Source organism: Eurytemora carolleeae, unplaced genomic scaffold (genome assembly GCF_000591075.1).
Source record: "Eurytemora carolleeae unplaced genomic scaffold, Eaff_2.0 scaffold1176, whole genome shotgun sequence".
In the NCBI taxonomy this organism is placed as follows: domain Eukaryota; kingdom Metazoa; phylum Arthropoda; class Copepoda; order Calanoida; family Temoridae; genus Eurytemora; species Eurytemora carolleeae.
In genome coordinates, this window is record NW_019397372.1 from 90,069 (window position 1) to 108,913 (window position 18,845).

At 32.4% G+C, this 18,845-nt stretch overlaps 2 protein-coding genes and 4 long non-coding RNA genes across 7 annotated transcripts; all 6 read right to left on the reverse strand.

The window, feature by feature from the left end:
- Positions 1-526: 526 nt before the first annotated feature.
- Positions 527-3,743, reverse strand: LOC111713818 (ubiquitin-conjugating enzyme E2-24 kDa). Its single transcript, XM_023488763.1, has 4 exons — positions 3,483-3,743; positions 2,765-2,851; positions 1,896-1,955; positions 527-625 (listed from the first exon to the last, which is right to left on the reverse strand). The coding sequence occupies exons 1-4, from the start codon at positions 3,546-3,548 to the stop codon at positions 527-529; spliced, it is 312 nt and encodes a 103-aa protein (XP_023344531.1). The 5' UTR covers positions 3,549-3,743.
- Positions 3,744-4,749: 1,006 nt separating this feature from the next.
- Positions 4,750-6,916, reverse strand: LOC111713831 (uncharacterized). Its single transcript, XR_002767798.1, has 3 exons — positions 6,895-6,916; positions 6,641-6,712; positions 4,750-5,572 (listed from the first exon to the last, which is right to left on the reverse strand). It is a non-coding gene; the product is annotated as an uncharacterized LOC111713831 (long non-coding RNA).
- A 6-nt stretch (positions 6,917-6,922) lies between these two features.
- Positions 6,923-8,166, reverse strand: LOC111713833 (uncharacterized). 2 transcript variants are annotated; one of them, XR_002767801.1, is made up of 3 exons: positions 8,090-8,166; positions 7,260-7,368; positions 6,923-7,003 (listed from the first exon to the last, which is right to left on the reverse strand). It is a non-coding gene; the product is annotated as an uncharacterized LOC111713833 (long non-coding RNA). The 2 variants fall into 2 exon arrangements; XR_002767800.1 differs by having other exon boundaries at positions 6,931-7,027.
- Positions 8,167-9,628: 1,462 nt separating this feature from the next.
- Positions 9,629-12,095, reverse strand: LOC111713835 (uncharacterized). Its single transcript, XR_002767803.1, has 5 exons — positions 12,006-12,095; positions 11,643-11,709; positions 11,165-11,236; positions 10,455-10,560; positions 9,629-9,708 (listed from the first exon to the last, which is right to left on the reverse strand). It is a non-coding gene; the product is annotated as an uncharacterized LOC111713835 (long non-coding RNA).
- A 1,442-nt stretch (positions 12,096-13,537) lies between these two features.
- Positions 13,538-14,928, reverse strand: LOC111713830 (uncharacterized). Its single transcript, XM_023488786.1, has 4 exons — positions 14,761-14,928; positions 14,396-14,514; positions 14,057-14,183; positions 13,538-13,576 (listed from the first exon to the last, which is right to left on the reverse strand). Exons 1-4 carry the CDS (start codon positions 14,911-14,913, stop codon positions 13,538-13,540), a joined length of 438 nt encoding a protein of 145 aa, XP_023344554.1. The 5' UTR covers positions 14,914-14,928.
- Positions 14,929-16,212: 1,284 nt separating this feature from the next.
- Positions 16,213-17,240, reverse strand: LOC111713836 (uncharacterized). Its single transcript, XR_002767804.1, has 3 exons — positions 17,123-17,240; positions 16,578-16,684; positions 16,213-16,253 (listed from the first exon to the last, which is right to left on the reverse strand). It is a non-coding gene; the product is annotated as an uncharacterized LOC111713836 (long non-coding RNA).
- Between the last annotated feature and the right edge of the window lie 1,605 nt (positions 17,241-18,845).

Here is an 18,845-nt window from a genome sequence, read left to right on the forward strand (position 1 = left end):
TGGTGGACTCCAGTTTTCCTTGAGTATATCGAAACAGTTTACGTTGGATATAGTAAGTGCTGGACTCCAGCTATCCTTGAGTATATCCAAACAGTTTGCCTTGGATATAGTAGTCCAATCTTTATGCGAGATGCAAAATATATTAAAACAATGTTGGAGTTATAAGGAAGGTTTTGAATGATTTGGGAACGAGGCAAGTTTATTAGTTACGAGTTTAGCTTATTAAACATGAGCTATATTCATTGGAAACAATTTTAAATGAAATTAAGTAGTTGGGAACGAGTTTAACTTAATGATATGAATTGATTTATTAGGAAGAGTTTTACTTCTTTGGAACAAGTTAAACTTGTTAGGAGCGAGTTTTAAAACATTCAAAATGTATTTAACTTATTATAAACGAGTTTAACTCTATAGGATAGAGTTTAACCTTAAACATAGCGTTCAAGTAACGAGTTTAATTTAATTAACTCATGGAAACGTAAATTTTTAATGAGTTTAACTTATTAGAACAAGTTCAACTCGTCAATTAGTAACGAGTTAAGCTTAATCTGATGGTGATGCTTACCCTGGGTGGTTTGAATGGATACTCTCTAGAGAACAATATATCGAGATGAAAGACTCCTCCCTGGGGTTAAAACAACATTGTATATTTAATGCTAGAAAAAAGCCTCAAAACACAGGGGTATATATTTTCCAAATGCCCCTTAGGGGTGTGGGGAAGGATTTTCGAGGCACTATTCTGATTTTTTTTATTCTAAAGTTTATAATTTCTCCCCTCGAAATCATTTTTTGTCCCGAATTCAGCTAATAACCCCTAACAAACATTAACCTAACAATTGAGGGGAAACTTTCAAGAGAGGGGGTAAGATATATTCCCCTGAACCAATCATTTCTCGAAATAAATATTGAATTTAAGACTAAGTTTCTTTTAAATGAATGGAAACCACTAAATGCTTCTGCAACAGTGGTATTTATAAAACTATGGAATAAGAAGACGATATTTCGGCAATCTTATGTCTATTTAATGATATTATTGAGCAAATACTTTTTTTTCCAGTAACTTGAAGTGTTTCATGTTCATTGTTCATTGAACTACTTAAAACTAAAAACTTGAGTCAAAAGTCGTCTTACATTTCCTTGGATTTCTGGGTCTCATAGTAGAAACATTTAGATCAAAATTTTTTATTTATTCTTGGCTTTGATTACTTTAAAAGTTTTCAGCGGCCGGACGTCGGCTCAACTTCTGACTAAGGGGCAGACCAATAATAATGCTCCGATCTTTTAAACTTTTTAAAATCTTGCGGCAACTTAGACCTAGTCACAGAGAGGGTTCACTGCAAATTACTGTCAAATCAGTCGATAAATGAGGGCGCAGCGTCAAAAACCCTGTCGCCTCCACTCCCGCCCATGTTGTTATAACACTAAAACCCAATGACCAAGAGAGCCCTGCGTTTGGAGCCCGGTTTTTTTGTACGCTGTGCCCTCATTATTAAAGCTTTTGAGCTGGAATTTGCAGCGTATCCGTTTAATAGGCAGTGCTAGGTTGTGAAAAAAATATGTTGAAAATTTGCAACAGTTTCTGAGGTTTAAAGTAAGAAAATATGAAATCTGTACTAAGTAGCCAATAGAAGTAAGAAAATATGAGAACTGAAATATTTATTGATTTTTTTCGCGGACTTTAAAAAATTCAATAACCACCCATAATTAGCTTTCCATATCTACTTTCAAAACAAAAATATCACAAAAATGAAAAAGTTTCAAAGTTTCAAAATTGACGAGATTAAAAACACCTTGTACTTTAATTTATCCTTGGACCTGCTAAAAGAAAAAAATAAGATCTAATAAATAAAAAGAATTTTTTAAATGGGTAAATTTTTGTTTTGTGTTGTTTTTTCCTCATATGGAGAACCAGGGGGACCAAGGATCGTAGCAATCCATTCAAACAGATTGTCACTCTGAAAATAATCAATCAATCAATTAATAAATAAATCATTAATAAAAATCATATCTTTATATATGTAATTCAACTTTCAAAGGACTCTTCCTTTATAAAGAAGAAAGATAATTTTGAAGTCCGGTCATCGACCACGAAGATATCCTACTTTTTCAAGCTGAAAATAGAGTGCCAGGAAACTTAAGTGCGTACAATAAATTGGGAGTGGGTACAAAACGCCCAATGTCGAAACTAAAAGCCCAGTGCAATGCAACAAAACGCCTTATTACAAAAAGCCCAATTGGGCATGGTAATTTTTGTTGGCTGTTTTGTTATTGGGCGTTTTTTTATTAGCGTTTTGTACCCACTTCCGCGAATGACGTCACAAATTTAGGCACTCAATTTAAGACTAGAAAATAAAGATATCTAAATCATTCTTCATCAAGTACCGTTGTGAATCAGACAGACCACTCAACAAATAAAGTGTTCTTACATTACCCCTACAATCCCTTTAAATCAAATACAACCTATTGATGGGGTAATTAGAAAACAATTGATTAAAATTGATAAAATTGAATTAATCAAAATGATAAAGCATAAATTGATCAACAACAAAAAATTTAAAAAAATGATCAAATATTTAATTCAATTGACCCATGAGTCAGATGTCAAATCTATTGTTTATATATATGTTAGCTATAGCTGGCCAAATGACTGGACCAAATTTGCTGAATTTTTACCCATGGATAAACATGCAACGCCGGGCACTTTAGCTAGTAATCGTGATCAATAAACTTGATCAAACAATTAAACAATTGATAATTTGATTACCTTGGGCCCAGCACTACAGTTGGGAGGAGGATCTAGGGTAATTTCTGAATGTTCTTTCAGGATACGTTTAGAGGAGGTTCCCAGAGCCTAGATAGATGGATAGATAGATGGATAAATAGATGGATAGATGGATAAATAGATAGATAGATGGATAGATGGATAAATAGATGGATAGATGGATAGATGAATAAATAGATGGATAGATGAAAGGATGGATAAAAGGATGGATAGATGGATAGATGGATAAAAGGATGGATAGATGGATAGATGGATAAAAGGATGGATAGGTGGATAGGTGGATGGATAGATGGATGGATGGATGAACAGATAGACGGACAGATAGATTGATAAATAGATGAATAAATGGATCGATTGATAGATGGATAGATGGAAAAATGAACATCTGGAAAGATGGACATATGGATAAAGATAGCAGTGATTTAATGGAAACTGATAGATAGGTAGATAAATAGCTAAATGGATGATTAGATAAATAAATGAAAAGATAGAAATATAGATGGATTGATGGATTATAGATATTTAGATAGATAGATGGATTGATGGATTATAGATATTTAGATAGATAGATGGATTGGTGGATTATAGATATTTAGATAGATAGATGGATGGATGGATTAATAGATATTTAGATAGATAGATGGATTGATGTATTAATAGATATTTAGATAGATAGATGGGCAATGTTCAAAAACCCTACCTTAGATTTAGGTGTGACCTTTTTAGGTCTCTCGGGAGTTTCCCGCGCAGATCCTGATTCAGACATTCTCCCTGAAAATCAGGAACAGTTCTTAAAAACGCCAAAAAAAAAAACAGAAATATGCTTAAGTACCCTCTAAAACCATGAAGTAGTACTTTAAAACCGCGAAAATTATAATTTATCTTAATTCTTGAGCAAAACTATTTGTTTAATTTTTGAATTCACTGAATAATAATCCCATCTGAAGTTATCAGGGGTAGATGATAAAGTCAAAAACAACCATCTAACATCTCAGGATATTTCTGAGCAAGAGGTTTCAGTTATGTCTTTGACTGATAATTCTATTGAGAAAGTTGAAAAGCAACTTAGTGAGGTATGTGAGGATATCTTTACATCCCTGGAAAAACGATTTAAACCTACTTAACTTGTAGAGGCTTCTGTAGAGGCTTTTCATAGAACAGAGTGGGCTGGAAACATCAATAAAGACATGCTAGAAACAAGTACCAGAGTACATCTAGAGGAGCTGGTTGAAAATCTTTAGAAGACAAACTTCAGGAGAAGAAGTTTGAAGTTCAGGACAGCCTTCTGCAGACATACATTCAATTCCTGACATTTAAACAAAATTCTGATCAGCAGTCCTTGGAAGTGTTATATCAACTGTTCCAAAAGAATTATAGGCAAAGTTTGTCAGCAGAGTCTAGATTCTTTGACCTGTTTGAACATGTTAATATCAAATCATACACTGAAGCCTACTGTGAAAGTGTGGGATCCCTCATGTATATACTAGTCAATAAAGGAAGAAACCTCACATCAAGCTTTTTCTCAAGAGAGCTTATCATAGCTTTTAATGCTCCTCCTCTTCATATCTTAAAGAAAAAAAATCATCACTGAAATCAGGGATGAGTTTATGAAGGAGATGACCTTTGTAAGAAAGTTGGACAACGCCAGACTTTCCAGACAATACTCCAAACTGAAGTTTGCAGATCTGTCTGCAACTCTTGGACAGCTACGGAAGAACCAAGAAAATCAGTCTCATGTCCCTGTCGACTTTTTTACTGTTTAATTAAGTAAGAATAAGTAAATTTTTTTTAGATGATACTATAATAAATCTAAGAAGAGTTTAGTCTATGTATTTTGAGTTGTCGAGTTTGGGGAACGAATTCAAAAAGAATTTAGAGGGGGGGGGAAGAATCCAAAATATGGAATTATATACACCCCTGTAAGTTATTAATATTTACCAAAAGAGATTCACAAGGAAGAGAATACAAATTTTCATCTTTAAAATATCGCTACAATAAATAACTAATAAATAACATAAATAATAATAACATGCATAATTAAGTTACTTTGAGAAAGTAGTCATTTTAAATTCATGAAATTACAATTTGCATAAGTTTTAGATATTTGTAGCAGTAAAATAAACAAAACCAAGTAAACAAAGCAACTTGGAGAAATGTAAACAACCCTTCAGTTGACAGGCATGTAAACAAACATCTAAGATTGGGAAAAACGTGAAAACATTGATATCGACTGAATATTAGAGGTCTTTTGTTAATCCATTCAGTAAGCTCTAATCCACATCTGACAGAAGTTAAATCCTTTGAGATACATCTAATAGCTTTTCCAATCAAAAGAATAAAAAATATCTATTCTAAATCTCATTTAAAATATCTATTCTAAATCTCATTTAAAATATCTATTCTAAATCTCATTTAAAATGCTAGTCAGCTGTTTTCACAAATTAAAAAAGGTGAAATTATGATGAAATTACGTACATTTAATTGCTTTCAAATCAAAAGTTTCAACTGTCAATCAGATTAGCAATGTCCGAGCGTTGGTTTAAAACTTGCAACAATAACTCTAGAACTTAGTTGTTTTAAAATTCTTGTAACTATTTGAAGTCGTTTTTACATTCTTATCTTTATCTTGTTTGTTTAGAAGAGAACGTATTAAAAGGGAACTAATTAAAGGGACTGTACGCGTAATTTCAAGTTATACAGTCCCATTAATGTCTGATACAATTTTAACTATCTATGCTTGGGACTGGGTTGAGATTTATCCACGCTACTTCCTTCAGATTCGTGATGGATCTAGAATATTGGAGAATATTAATCTTCTTTATACAGGGTTACCCACAAATGATGAGCCTGTAAAGACGGCCTAAAGCTCTTAAAATATGACGATTCCAAGGTTAAATTGAGTTTTCTGCTTTGAATAAAGTCAATTAATGACCTGAGCTGAAAACTTTAGAATGGTGGATATCAAGATCAATGCTTGATCTCCTTTTTTATTAATCTCCAGATTAAATATGGCTTGTACTCCTCTTGTTATTAATCTCAAGATTAATTAACAGATGGGGATTAAGGATATCCCATTCTAAAGTTTTCAGCTCTGTTCGATGATTTTTAAAGAAAGAAAGTAGTTAATAGTTGCAGGGAAGTATGAATATATGGGAATAGACAGAACAAAATTTCGCACAGTCATCTCTGGTCCTTAGTGGGCGAACCGGTTGGAAAAGTATTAATCTCTGCATGTTTGTCTGTTTGTATTACCAAAACCACATGGGAATGTTTTAAGCAGTGTTTAAAAATTTGATAACTAACAATAACAAACAATAGCAAACAATTATAAATAATAACAAACGATAACCAACAATAATGATTAATGAACAATAAAACACACAAACAATAACAAACATTAACACACAATAACACACAATAACAAACAATAACAAACAATAACAAACAATAATGATTAATGAACAATAAAACACACAAACAATAACAAACATTAACACACAATAACACACAATAACAAACAATAACAAAAAAGAATAAACAATAACGAGCAATAACAAACAATAACAAACAAAAACAAACAATAACAAACAATAAAAACCAATAAAAAAGAATAAAAACCATTAACAAACGATAACAAACAATAATAAACAATAACACAAAATAACACACAATAACAAACAATAACAAACAATAATAAAAAATAACAAACAATAACAAACAATAAAAACAATAGAGAAACAATAAAAACAATAACGAACAATAGCAAAAAAAAATAAACAATAACGAACAATAACAACCATTAACAAACATTAGTAAACAATAACAAACATTAAAAAACAATAACAAAGAATTAAATACCTGAGCTTGCATGGGATGGATGATTTGAACATATTGGCCTTGAGGTAGCTGAGCAATTTGTACTGTTTGACCCTAAGTATGTGTGCTGTTAAATTAATCTTAAATATTTGTGCTGTTTGTTCATATAATCTATAATTTTTGTACGGTTAAACTTTTAATATTTGTAATGTTAGCCTTTAACACATGTTCTCTGTTGTTTAACCTTAAATGTATGTCCTGTTAAACCTTTAATAAATATACTGTTTAACCCCTACCTGAAGTTTAGAAATGTACTGTTTAACCCAATTTGAAGTCGTTTTTACATTCTTATCTTTATCTTGTTTGTTTAGAAGAGAACGTATTAAAAGGGACTAATTAAAGGGACTGTACGCGTAGTTTCAAGTGACCCTCCATGCAACATCTTCTCTCAAAGGTACCTTTAAAAGCTTTGTCTGATCGAATAAGATGTCAAACATTACATTTTAAAAACTATTTTCGCATGTTTACTGCGGGAATAGGAATTATCAGAATTAAACATTTAAAACCTAAAAAGTGAGAAAATCTTCAACATTATTGATCAGATAAAGGTTTAATTGTATCGTTGCTAATCGGGCATTGTCATCTTTGAACTAAAGATCACTTGAAAACACGCTGATACAGTCCCATTTATGTCTGATACAATTTAACTATCTCTGCTTGGGACTGGGTTGAGATTTATCCACGCTACTTCCTTCAGATTCGTGATGGATCTAGAATATTGGAGAATATTAATCTTCTTTATACAGGTTTACCCACAAATAATGAGACTGTAAAGACGACCTAAAGCTCTTGAAATATGACGATTCCAAGGTTAAATTTAGTCTTCTGCTTCGAATAAAGTCGATTAATATCCTGTTCAATGATTTTTAAAGAAAGAAAGAAGTTTATAGTTGCAGGCAGGTATGAATATATGGGAATATACAGAACAAAATTTTGTACAGTCGTCTCTGAAGTCTGGTCCTTATTGGGCAAACCGGTTGGAAAAGTAGTAATCTCTGATAACTCATAAACCCGTTGACTGATTTATTTTATAGAACTTGGTAAAACCACATGGGAATGTTTTAAGCAGTGTTCAAAAATTTGAAAACTAACAATAACAAACAATAGCAAACAATAATAAACAATAACAAACGATAACAAACAATAATGAACAATAACACAAAAAACACACAATAACAAACAATGACAAACATTAACAAACAATAGAAAAACAATGAAAAAAAATAACAACCAATAACAAAAAATAAACAATTACGAACAATAACAACCATTAACAAACAGTAACAAACAATATTAACAAAAAAAATAAACAATAACGAACAATAACGAACAATATTAAACGATAACGAACAATATTAAACGATAACGAACAATATTAAACGATAACAAACATTAAAAAACTATAAAAAACAATAACAAATAATTAAATACCTGAGCTTGCATAGGATGGATGATTTGAACATATTGGCCTTGAGGTAGCTGAGCAATTTGTACTGTTTGACCCTAAATATGTGTGCTGTTAATTTAATCTTGAATATTTGTACTGTTTGACCCTAAATATGTGTGCTGTTAATTTAATCTTGAATATTTGTACTGTTTGACCCTAAATATGTGTGCTGTTAATTTAATCTTGAATATTTGTACTGTTTGACCCTAAATATGTGTGCTGTTAATTTAATCTTGAATATTTGTACTGTTTGACCCTAAATATGTGTGCTGTTAATTTAATCTTGAATATTTGTACTGTTTGACCCTAAATATGTGTGCTGTTAATTTAATCTTGAATATTTGTACTGTTTGACCCTAAATATGTGTGCTGTTAATTTAATCTTGAATATTTGTACTGTTTGACCCTAAATATGTGTGCTGTTAATTTAATCTTGAATATTTGTACTGTTTGACCCTAAATATGTGTGCTGTTAATTTAATCTTGAATATTTGTACTGTTTGACCCTAAATATGTGTGCTGTTAATTTAATCTTGAATATTTGTACTGTTTGACCCTAAATATGTGTGCTGTTAATTTAATCTTGAATATTTGTACTGTTTGACCCTAAATATGTGTGCTGTTAATTTAATCTTGAATATTTGTACTGTTTGACCCTAAATATGTGTGCTGTTAATTTAATCTTGAATATTTGTACTGTTTGACCCTAAATATGTGTGCTGTTAATTTAATCTTGAATATTTGTACTGTTTGACCCTAAATATGTGTGCTGTTAATTTAATCTTGAATATTTGTACTGTTTGACCCTAAATATGTGTGCTGTTAATTTAATCTTGAATATTTGTACTGTTTGACCCTAAATATGTGTGCTGTTAATTTAATCTTGAATATTTGTACTGTTTGACCCTAAATATGTGTGCTGTTAATTTAATCTTGAATATTTGTACTGTTTGACCCTAAATATGTGTGCTGTTAATTTAATCTTGAATATTTGTACTGTTTGACCCTAAATATGTGTGCTGTTAATTTAATCTTGAATATTTGTACTGTTTGACCCTAAATATGTGTGCTGTTAATTTAATCTTGAATATTTGTACTGTTTGACCCTAAATATGTGTGCTGTTAATTTAATCTTGAATATTTGTACTGTTTGACCCTAAATATGTGTGCTGTTAATTTAATCTTGAATATTTGTACTGTTTGACCCTAAATATGTGTGCTGTTAATTTAATCTTGAATATTTGTACTGTTTGACCCTAAATATGTGTGCTGTTAATTTAATCTTGAATNAAGACGACATTCAAGAGGAAATAACTTTGCCTTTACCCCTATAAAATACATTTAAGAACTAAATGCGTATTGTCTAAAATTGTGTTGAAATGGTTAAAACTTTACGGGAGTCCGCCCCATGCAAGGGAGCTGTCCCCATACACTACACCGGCATTAAGACTTATCTAGAAGTTTACTGTGAATAAAAAATATGCTAACCTAGTATATACTGTTATATTGATTCCGTGCTTTTTCCGCGCGTGGGATTTACAAGCTGTGCGCTGCACAAAAGTCAGCCCACAACCTTGTGCCGGGCATAGGAAGGGCCGCTCACCTTAAAAATATAAAAAAAAATTTAGAATGAATTGAAATTAAATTCGAACAATATAAATATGATTGTAGGATTATACAGAAGGTATTACGTCGGTCCTTGTCTCAGTAAGCCGTGACTTTCGATCATAATTTAACCAATTAAACAGAAATTTCGGTTATTCTCTTTTTTTTACTTTTTGCGTTTTAAATGAAAAAATTCCTAGTTATAAGATTGTTGAATTAAAGGTCAAATGCAATCGTTGTAATATTAAATGACCATCTGATTAAACAAGGATATGCATGAATCACAATGGTACTCTTCACTCCTTTATCTGATAAATAACGTGGAGATATCGTCGTTTTTCTACAGGGTGTCCCACATCAAATTAGACCGCGTCAATGGGTTTAAATTACGACTTGGGGGACAAATTAGAAAATGTAAGAAGAATGAATTATTTTGAAAAATTTAATAAGGCTAATAGAAATTTTTTTGCTGCAGAAAATGCTAGATTTTTCAAGTATTATTTGTGTATTTTGGCGTTAAAAATTGGAGATAATCTAATATGATATGGGACGCTCTGTAGCTTCAATTCGTACAATTTCCTCCAATGTTTTAAAGCAGAAATACAAGTCATAAAGCATGATGGATACCTCATGAATTCAGGATCAGAAAACGCTTTTCAAGGGTAGCGTTAAGAATCGGACATGCCACTTAATAGAAAAGTCACCTGAAATTACGTCTACATTTCCTTTAAAGGTTGTTATTACCTGTGTGAAGCCTTCTGTGATTATTTAAAGTATTCCGTTTAGTAAACCGTTTATTACAGAAATCACAAGCAAACTTCCGGTTACCCTCGTGCATATCCCTGTGGTCCTGAATATTTATATTTTATACTTTCGGTTACCCTCGTGCATATCCCAGTGGTCCTGAATATTCATATTTTATACTTCCGGTTACCCTCGTGCATATCCCTGTGGTCCTGAATATTCATATTTTATACTTCCGGTTACCCTCGTGCATATCCCTGTGGTCCTGAATATTTATATTTTATACTTCCGGTTACCCTCGTGCATATCCCTGTCCTGTGGTCCTGAATATTTATATTTTATACTCCCGGTTACCCTCGTGCATAGTCCTGTGGTCCTGAACATTCATATTTTATACTTCCGGTTACCCTCGTGCATATCCCTGTGGTCCTGAATATTAATATTTTATACTTCCGGTTTCCTTCGTGCATATTCCTGTGGTCCTGACCATTCATATTTTATACTTCCGGTTACCCTCGTGCATATTCCTGTGGTACTGAATATTCATATTTTATACTTCCGGTTTCCCTCGTGCTCGTGCATTACCAAATTTCCTCAACATTACCATATTTGCACAAACATTACAACATTTGCACAAACATTGCCACATTTTCACAAACATCACCATATTGGNATTTTCACAAAAATTACAACATTTGCACAAACATTACCTGGAATGATCCGATCCAATTAAATCCTTTTCCACACTGATCACATACATACGGCTTCTCTCCAGAAGAATGCTGAAAATCAATTAATCAAAATCACCCTTTCAATCAAGAGATCCGCATTTAAAGCATTTGAGCCACGGCTTAAATTTAAACGCAGCTCAAATATGGTTGGTTCCACTTGAAATTGTTTTCAAGGATTCAAGATTCAATTGAAACCAGTTTTTGGCGGATTTTAATTCTGACTCTGGCCCCCCATATATACTGTAAACGTAACCACATTTTAAAATAACAAATTTAAGCTAGAAAAATAAGAATATCTCATTAATTTTTAATCATACAACGGGCTCTGTTGCCACTTCAAATTAAAACTCTCTTAAAATCAATCATAAGTAAAATAGAATTATAACCGTCTGAGATAAATCGAAATGAAATCTTAATAGCTGATTATTCTACGTTTTACCTAAAAACATTGCATTACCGTTTGTGCATGAAGACGGAGTTTGCTTGAGTCATGAAAAGCTTTTCCACAGTTTTTCTGGGTACACCTAATCAAAGAAAGTATAATTTCTATTCCTACAATATAGACGGATTACAATAAATTAAATTCAGCACATTTCTCTTGGCGAATTTTCAAAATTTCCAAATTACAAATGGACAAGAGGAAGGTTACGCCTGCAGTTTCTTTAGAACTAAAAAGTAATGATATCTAAGACCAAAATAATGAGGAAATCTGGTTTTTATTCAAAGCACCATCATCAACATACCATTAAAGATAAAATATTTATTGCAACTTTTCAAGGTTGAAAAGAGGAGAATTGTATAATAATGATTATTTATTTACTTGAACTTTTTACTGATTTCCGGATGATGAATACTCAACTCATGCTTCTTAGCTAATCTTTCAGTTGGGAACTCCTAGAATAATGTTAAGGTCATGTTCCAGGTCAAGGTCAATGACAAGGACAAAATCAAGGTCAAGGAAAAAGTCAATGTCAATGTCAAGGTCAAGGTAAAGGTCAAGGTAAAGGTCTAATTCATGGACGCGGTCATGGTCAAAGTCAAAGTCAAAGTCAAGGTCAAAGGGTGAAAAAAATAGCTTTATGATGCACAATTTGTTTCTCCACAAGCCTCAAAAATAAAGGAATGAGACCTTACTTCACGTTTAACACTCTAGTTCAGAAACTATAAAGCCTACAATTGGAGAATTATATTCCATATCTTACAGTGAGGAAAATCATTTTCTTTTATTTAAAAATGAAAAAACAATCTCTAAAAAGGTTTTCAAAACAATTTAAATCTTAAATGAATAATATTTGAACCTGTGAATTTCCAAGAAATGTTCTGAATTAAAAGTTTGTGAACATTTATCACAATCCGTTGTCCTCTTCCCCTAAACAAAATTTTAAAAATAAAAGTTTTTACATTATTTTTGATAAAAATTCTTTAATACAATTAGCAGGAATCAATACTCTCATCTCATATTGAAAGATTTTAATTGAAACCGTAAACATAATTATAAGTGATCCTCCATTTAAACAGTGGAATGTCCGATTCACAATGGTACCCAATGGTATTTGTCTGATCAAGCATGAATGAGATATCCTTTTTATTTTAACGGAAAATTTATTATTGTCAATTATTTTTTCTCCGTAAAGTATAACTTAAGTTGTGATAAATTAAACGGACCAGAGGCCAAAATTAAAGAGTTTGAACCCGCGGCTTAAATTTGGTTGGTTACACTTTAAACTGTATCCAATTTTTCAAGATTTATGCCGGCGCTCAGTTAAAATCGGTTTTTAGCGAATTTGAGATGCGGTTCAAATTCATTAAATTCGGACTCAGAGCTCTAATTCTATGATCTGTGGTGTTTACGACAACGAGGAAGACTTTCATCGTTAAAAAACAGAACTTCCGCAGAACCTAAGCACTGAAGCTAGAATTTAAGTTCTTTAAACTAGAACTTAAGTTCAGCAAATAAAACTGACCTGAGCTCGGATTCTATGATCTGTGGATTTAAGTTTATGACAACGATGCAGACGCTCATCATTAAAGTTTAGAGCAGAGATCGGAATAAATTTCAAACACTGAAATAACAATCAATCAATCAATCCATTAAACATAAGAAAGGTTAAACTTATGAATGAATATAAAAAATAAAGATGTAAGGCATTGAAAGGTAAAAAAAATTAATCAACGAATCAGCAGTTCTACGAATCAACGAATCAACAGTTCTACGAATCAACAAATCAGCGAATCAACAAATCAACGAATCGATGGATCAAGGGATCAAGGGATCAAGTGATCAACGAATCAACAAATCAACAAACAAAAAATCAACAAATCAATTAATTTATTATTCAACAAATCAACAAATCAACNAAGAAGCAGAATTATTTTAAGATCTTTCTCATCCTAAAATAATAAAAATTTGATATTTTTAAGTTAGATGTGAGCCTCAGTTCTATTAGTTTCCCACTATATAATTACATTCACAGGTGGGCGGTCCAACTGTTTTGACCGAATATACATGCGCGTGGAAAAACTGTTTTGACCGTTAACCCATGCCCGTTGTAACACTGTTTTGACCGTACACACATCCCTGATGTACAACTGTATTGACCGTACACACAGATGACCGTTGTAACACTGTTTTAACCGAACACACATATCTGTTGTACAACTGTTTTCACCGAAAACACATATCTATTGTAAAACTGTTTTGACAGAACACATATTCCTATTGTACAACTGTTTTTACCGAAAATACATGCCCGCTGTACAACTGTTCTGACCGTACACACATGTCCGTTGTACAACTGTATTGACCGTACACACATACCCGTAGTACAACTGTATGACCAATGACCATACACACATGCGCATTCAGCCTACCTGCGGGTCCTGAAGATTCATGTTTGCATGGCGAGCGTGCTTAATATAGCAGTCGTGCATCTCTATCTTCCGAACCAGGTTTATATGCGTGCGCGTTCCAGACATTATATAAACCTTCTCACAGTGCCTTGATAAATATTTTTTGATAAGTACGGTATATGTATGAATAAATCCATGAATAAATATATTAAATGAATGAATTAACGAATGAATGAAAGGATGAATGATTTAATGAAAGGATGAATGAAAGGATGAATGAAAGGATGAATGAAGGGATGAATGAATAGAAGGATGAATCAGTAAATGAATGAATCAGTAAATGAATGAATCTATAAATACCTGCAGCAAATGTATTCTGTTGGTATAGTATCGACATGAACCCTATGATAGATAGATCCAACATCCTTCAGTTTCTTCTCATACTTAGCTTCCAGATCCTCCAGGCATACACGGGCAGACTAGGTAGGTAGGTAGGTAGGTAGGTAGGGAGGTAGATAGGTAAGTAGGTAAGTAGGTAGGTAGGTAGGTAGGTAGGTAGGTAGGTAGGTAGGTAGGTAGGTAGGTAGGTAGGTAGGTAGGTAGGTAGGTAGGTAGGTAGGTAGGTAGGTAGGTAGGTAGGTAGGTAGGTAGGTAGATAGGTAGGTAGATAGGTAAGTAAGTAGGTAAGTAGGTAGGTAGGTAGGTAGGTAGGATAATATATATACCTTTGTATTAATAAGCTCTTGTACAAGGGGTTTTGAGAGAATTTTCTCATTTTTCTTGTTTTCATCTGGGAGAGTACATACATGCCTAATATCAGTTATCCATCTACACTCTACAGGGTTAATCACAAAGGATGAGACTTCAATGACGACCATTCGACGGTTTAAAGTCAAGTTTGGTCATCAGCCTTAAAAGTAGTTTTGTAAAGAAATATCCGATTATTTTGTAAAGATATAAAAGATATAAAAGCAATGAAAAAGACTGAAACAGTTCCTTACAGTCGACTTTAGAGTCTCCTCCTTTATAGGTAACCCTGTATAAACTCTTGAAAAAGTAAATTCATTCATTTCAAATCTTATAAACTGTAGAGACGTCCTCTCGAAAACTAATTTAAGTATCTTGTGCTAAAAATTGTTTTAGGATTGAAAGTAATGTTTAAGGAGGGGGGAGTGCAGAAGCCCTCAATTGGTAATCACAGCTAACCAAAACGTATTTTGCGGCATGCGAGCTCCTCAATTGGTAATCTCCACCATCTCAATTGGTAATCACCGTAAAATCTTTTTTTAGCACAGTTTTCGACATCAATCGGGGTTTCACGTCATGTGCATTGGCTTAAACTAAATTTCAAAAACTGAGAAACATAGCATAGTTTATAAAAGCCGAATCTTAGATCTAATTCGCCAATTTAATCACTGCATTTCATGATTGGAGTTAAGATACTAAAAGGTCAGGCTGCCTGTTACCTAAAAATTATCTAAAAGTAATATCTATATTCATTTAGAAGATATTTTAAAAAAAACTTTTACAATGTTTAGATTTTTGTATTTGCCTAGTCGAGTTCAACATCTACAACAAAACTAAAACGACCAAGCTTATATTGCTTAATTCACTTCTAAAAGAGGTTTCAGAGAGAATGGCAGTCCAGGGTGCCAGCGTGCACCGGTTTTAATCGATCTCTCCCGGCGAAGTGAATCAAGAGACTGTTAGCTGTGTCAGCTTTAGTTTAGATATAGCTCTGATAGGAGTTTTCAGTTCTCCTTCTAATTAAATACTGAAAACTTTTTGAATGGAAGTCTAAATTATCAGTGAATAATTTAAAGACAAACATTTCCAGTGAAAAGTAAAGTGATTTTCTTGGTTAGTGATATATAGACATTTTTAAAATGGCATTAAAATGGCAGTAAAATGGGAGTCTTTTAGAATGGAAGTTTAAATTATCAGTAAATAATTTAAAGACAAACATTTCCAGTTATAATTAAAGTGATTTTTTCTAGGCAAAGTGATATATAGACACTTTTTGTGCTTAGTAAACTAAAACATTTCTATAGAGATACTGCTGTCTTTTCTCTAGGTTGGCAGGCAGATTGTAAGTTGGACGGTCGACCCAGCAAGAGTTGGTCAGTTGATCTAGCACCATCACATTTCAAAAAATCTTACCTGAATCAATTGTTCTAGTGCTAACTTAGATACCCCATCTTCTGCAGTAGCCTTTGATCTAATCAATTCATCAATAAATACATAAATGATAAAATAAATAAATCTTTTTACAGATCAATAAATAAATAAATCAATCAATCTGACTCTATTAATTATTTCATTATTTGCAAAGCTGTCCTTAAAGCCCTTATCTTTATCAATAACGTAATTTTTTTAGCTAGTGTATAGTGCTTACACTATCAATTTACAAAAAGAAAACAATAGATATCTCATTCCTTCTTGATCAGAAAAAGCTTTTAAAAGCGTTGTGAATCGAACTTTCCCATCATTATATAGGATCACTTGAATTTACCTATACACCCTACACTATCCCTTAAAATACCTTGTTTTTTGAAGTGGTACACTTAGCTCGCTTTTTAGTTTCTCAATAAGACCAGGATCCAGGGTCCTGCTCTCATCATCCTGTTTTCTCTCATCCCTCCTGTTCTCCTGTTCAACAAGATCATTTGTTCCTGCTTTCTCCATCATTATTTTAAACTTTACATAGCTTCCTTCTTTCCTGTTTTTCTGTGCTACATCTTTTTCTGTTTCCTTTTTATAGAAAACTGTAGCTAACTTTCACATTTTCCTGTTCCTGTTGATTAATAAAAATGTTTTTTGACTTTCCTGTTTTTCTATTCAAAAAATTAAATTTTCTTCATGTATACAGAACCAATATTGTTTCTGTTTACCTGCTAATTAATAAAACTGTTCTTTAACTTTCCAGTTCTTGAATTCAAAAATAAAATAATTTTCGTATTTCCTGTTAAAAAATCAAATCAAATCAAGTGTAAATCTGAAAGGTAACCTACAGTGGAACCCCACTACCTTCAGGGCGATATGGACTACACAAAAATTATTGTCTATCTGTCTGTCTGTCTTCTTTACCTTATCGTCAGTCATGTTTTCTTCCTTTTGGTGAGATTTCAGATGATTAGTAAGCGCAAGATTTCTCTTGTCATTTCTAGGCAGCTTAAACACAGCTTGGCATTCTCCATTCCTGCCCCTGCATCCATACTTAATTAGTCATCAATCAATAAATCAATCAATCAATCAATCAATAAATCAATCTATCTATCTATTAATCAATTAATCAATCAGGCAATCAGACAGTCGGTCAGTAGATTTCTAGGCAGCTTTAACAAAACCTAACATTCTTCATTTCTGCCCCTGCAGCGCTTACTGGTCAATCAATCAATCAATCAATCAATCAATCAATCAATCAATCAATCAATCAAGTAATAAATTTCTAGACAGCTTAAACAGAGCTTGGCATTCTTTATAGTTTATTATACCCCTGCATCTCATAGTCATTTATCAATTAATCAATTAATCAATTGCTAAATTTCATATGAAACTTAAAAAAGAACCTAAAACTCAAATACTCAATCTATTAACTGATCAATTAATCATTTATTGATTAAAATAAGAACAGAAATTTTTAACATTCTACTTCCTCATTAATTGATAAATAAATTAATCCTTAAACTGTACAAAAATCCGACTTAAATGTCTATTGATACTTCATGAAAAGTTCAAGGGGAAAAATACATGCGGTAAATTCCCTTTTGAAAATACGTTTAGAAAATATTTAAAATCAATCAATCATTAAAAACTAATTCTTGACTGAAAATAAATGAGTATGATTTCCTGCATTGAAGAAACGGCAGCAATTCTCCGTCAATATAAACCTAAATATAATAAAAATCATTATTCGCTGCACCACTATCTTCTATGAATTAGGTTAAATGAAGTCAGGGAAAAATTATTAAATTATTCTGTAAATTTATCAACCATAATGTTTTATATCTGGGAGCTATAACGGAAAGGATCTGTATAAGCTCTTNTTTGACCAAGGGTTTCAACAAACGTAATTTGTCAATCTGAAAGGGAATTTCGAAGATATTTTAAGTGATCATTTCTTTATGGAGTTTCATGCACGATATAATTTACAGAGGTGTATATTTTTCAAAAAAACATTCCCCCCCCTTTTGAGTATCATTTTCCCCCAAGAAGTAAGGTATTTTTAGGGGAAAATAAACAAAAGTTCGGATAAAAAGTATGAAAAAGGATGATAAACTTTCCCTTTTATGTCCCCCCCATCTTCAAAAATTATTTCCCCGAGGGGGGGGGGGGGATTCTTAAAAATATTCATCCCTGTAAAGTGGTATGTACGATTCAAAACGTACACTTTTTTATTAATGGAGGGTCACTTCATATTAAGTCTTTAACCCCTCTAATCAATTAACCTTTAAATCAATCAATCAATCAATCCTCCTGAGTTTCACCTGAGTTGGATCAAACTCCTGGAGCTCCTCAGCGTCTTCCATATCAACGTCCTTTTTGCCCTCAACATCATCAAAATCATCAAGATCTACATCTAACTTCTTATCAGGGTCATCGGAACTAATTAATTTCTGAAAATAGCGCAATGATAAATATTACCAATTTTTGGGCCAACCAATTAAAACAACCTACTCTGGTTAGGCGGGACCAAACTACATAGTAAATTGTGATTTTTTATTTCTTTTATCTCGTGCTTTGTAGTTGAATAAAGATATGAATACGAAATGAATTTATTGCCAATAATTGACAATTTTGTGGTAACCCC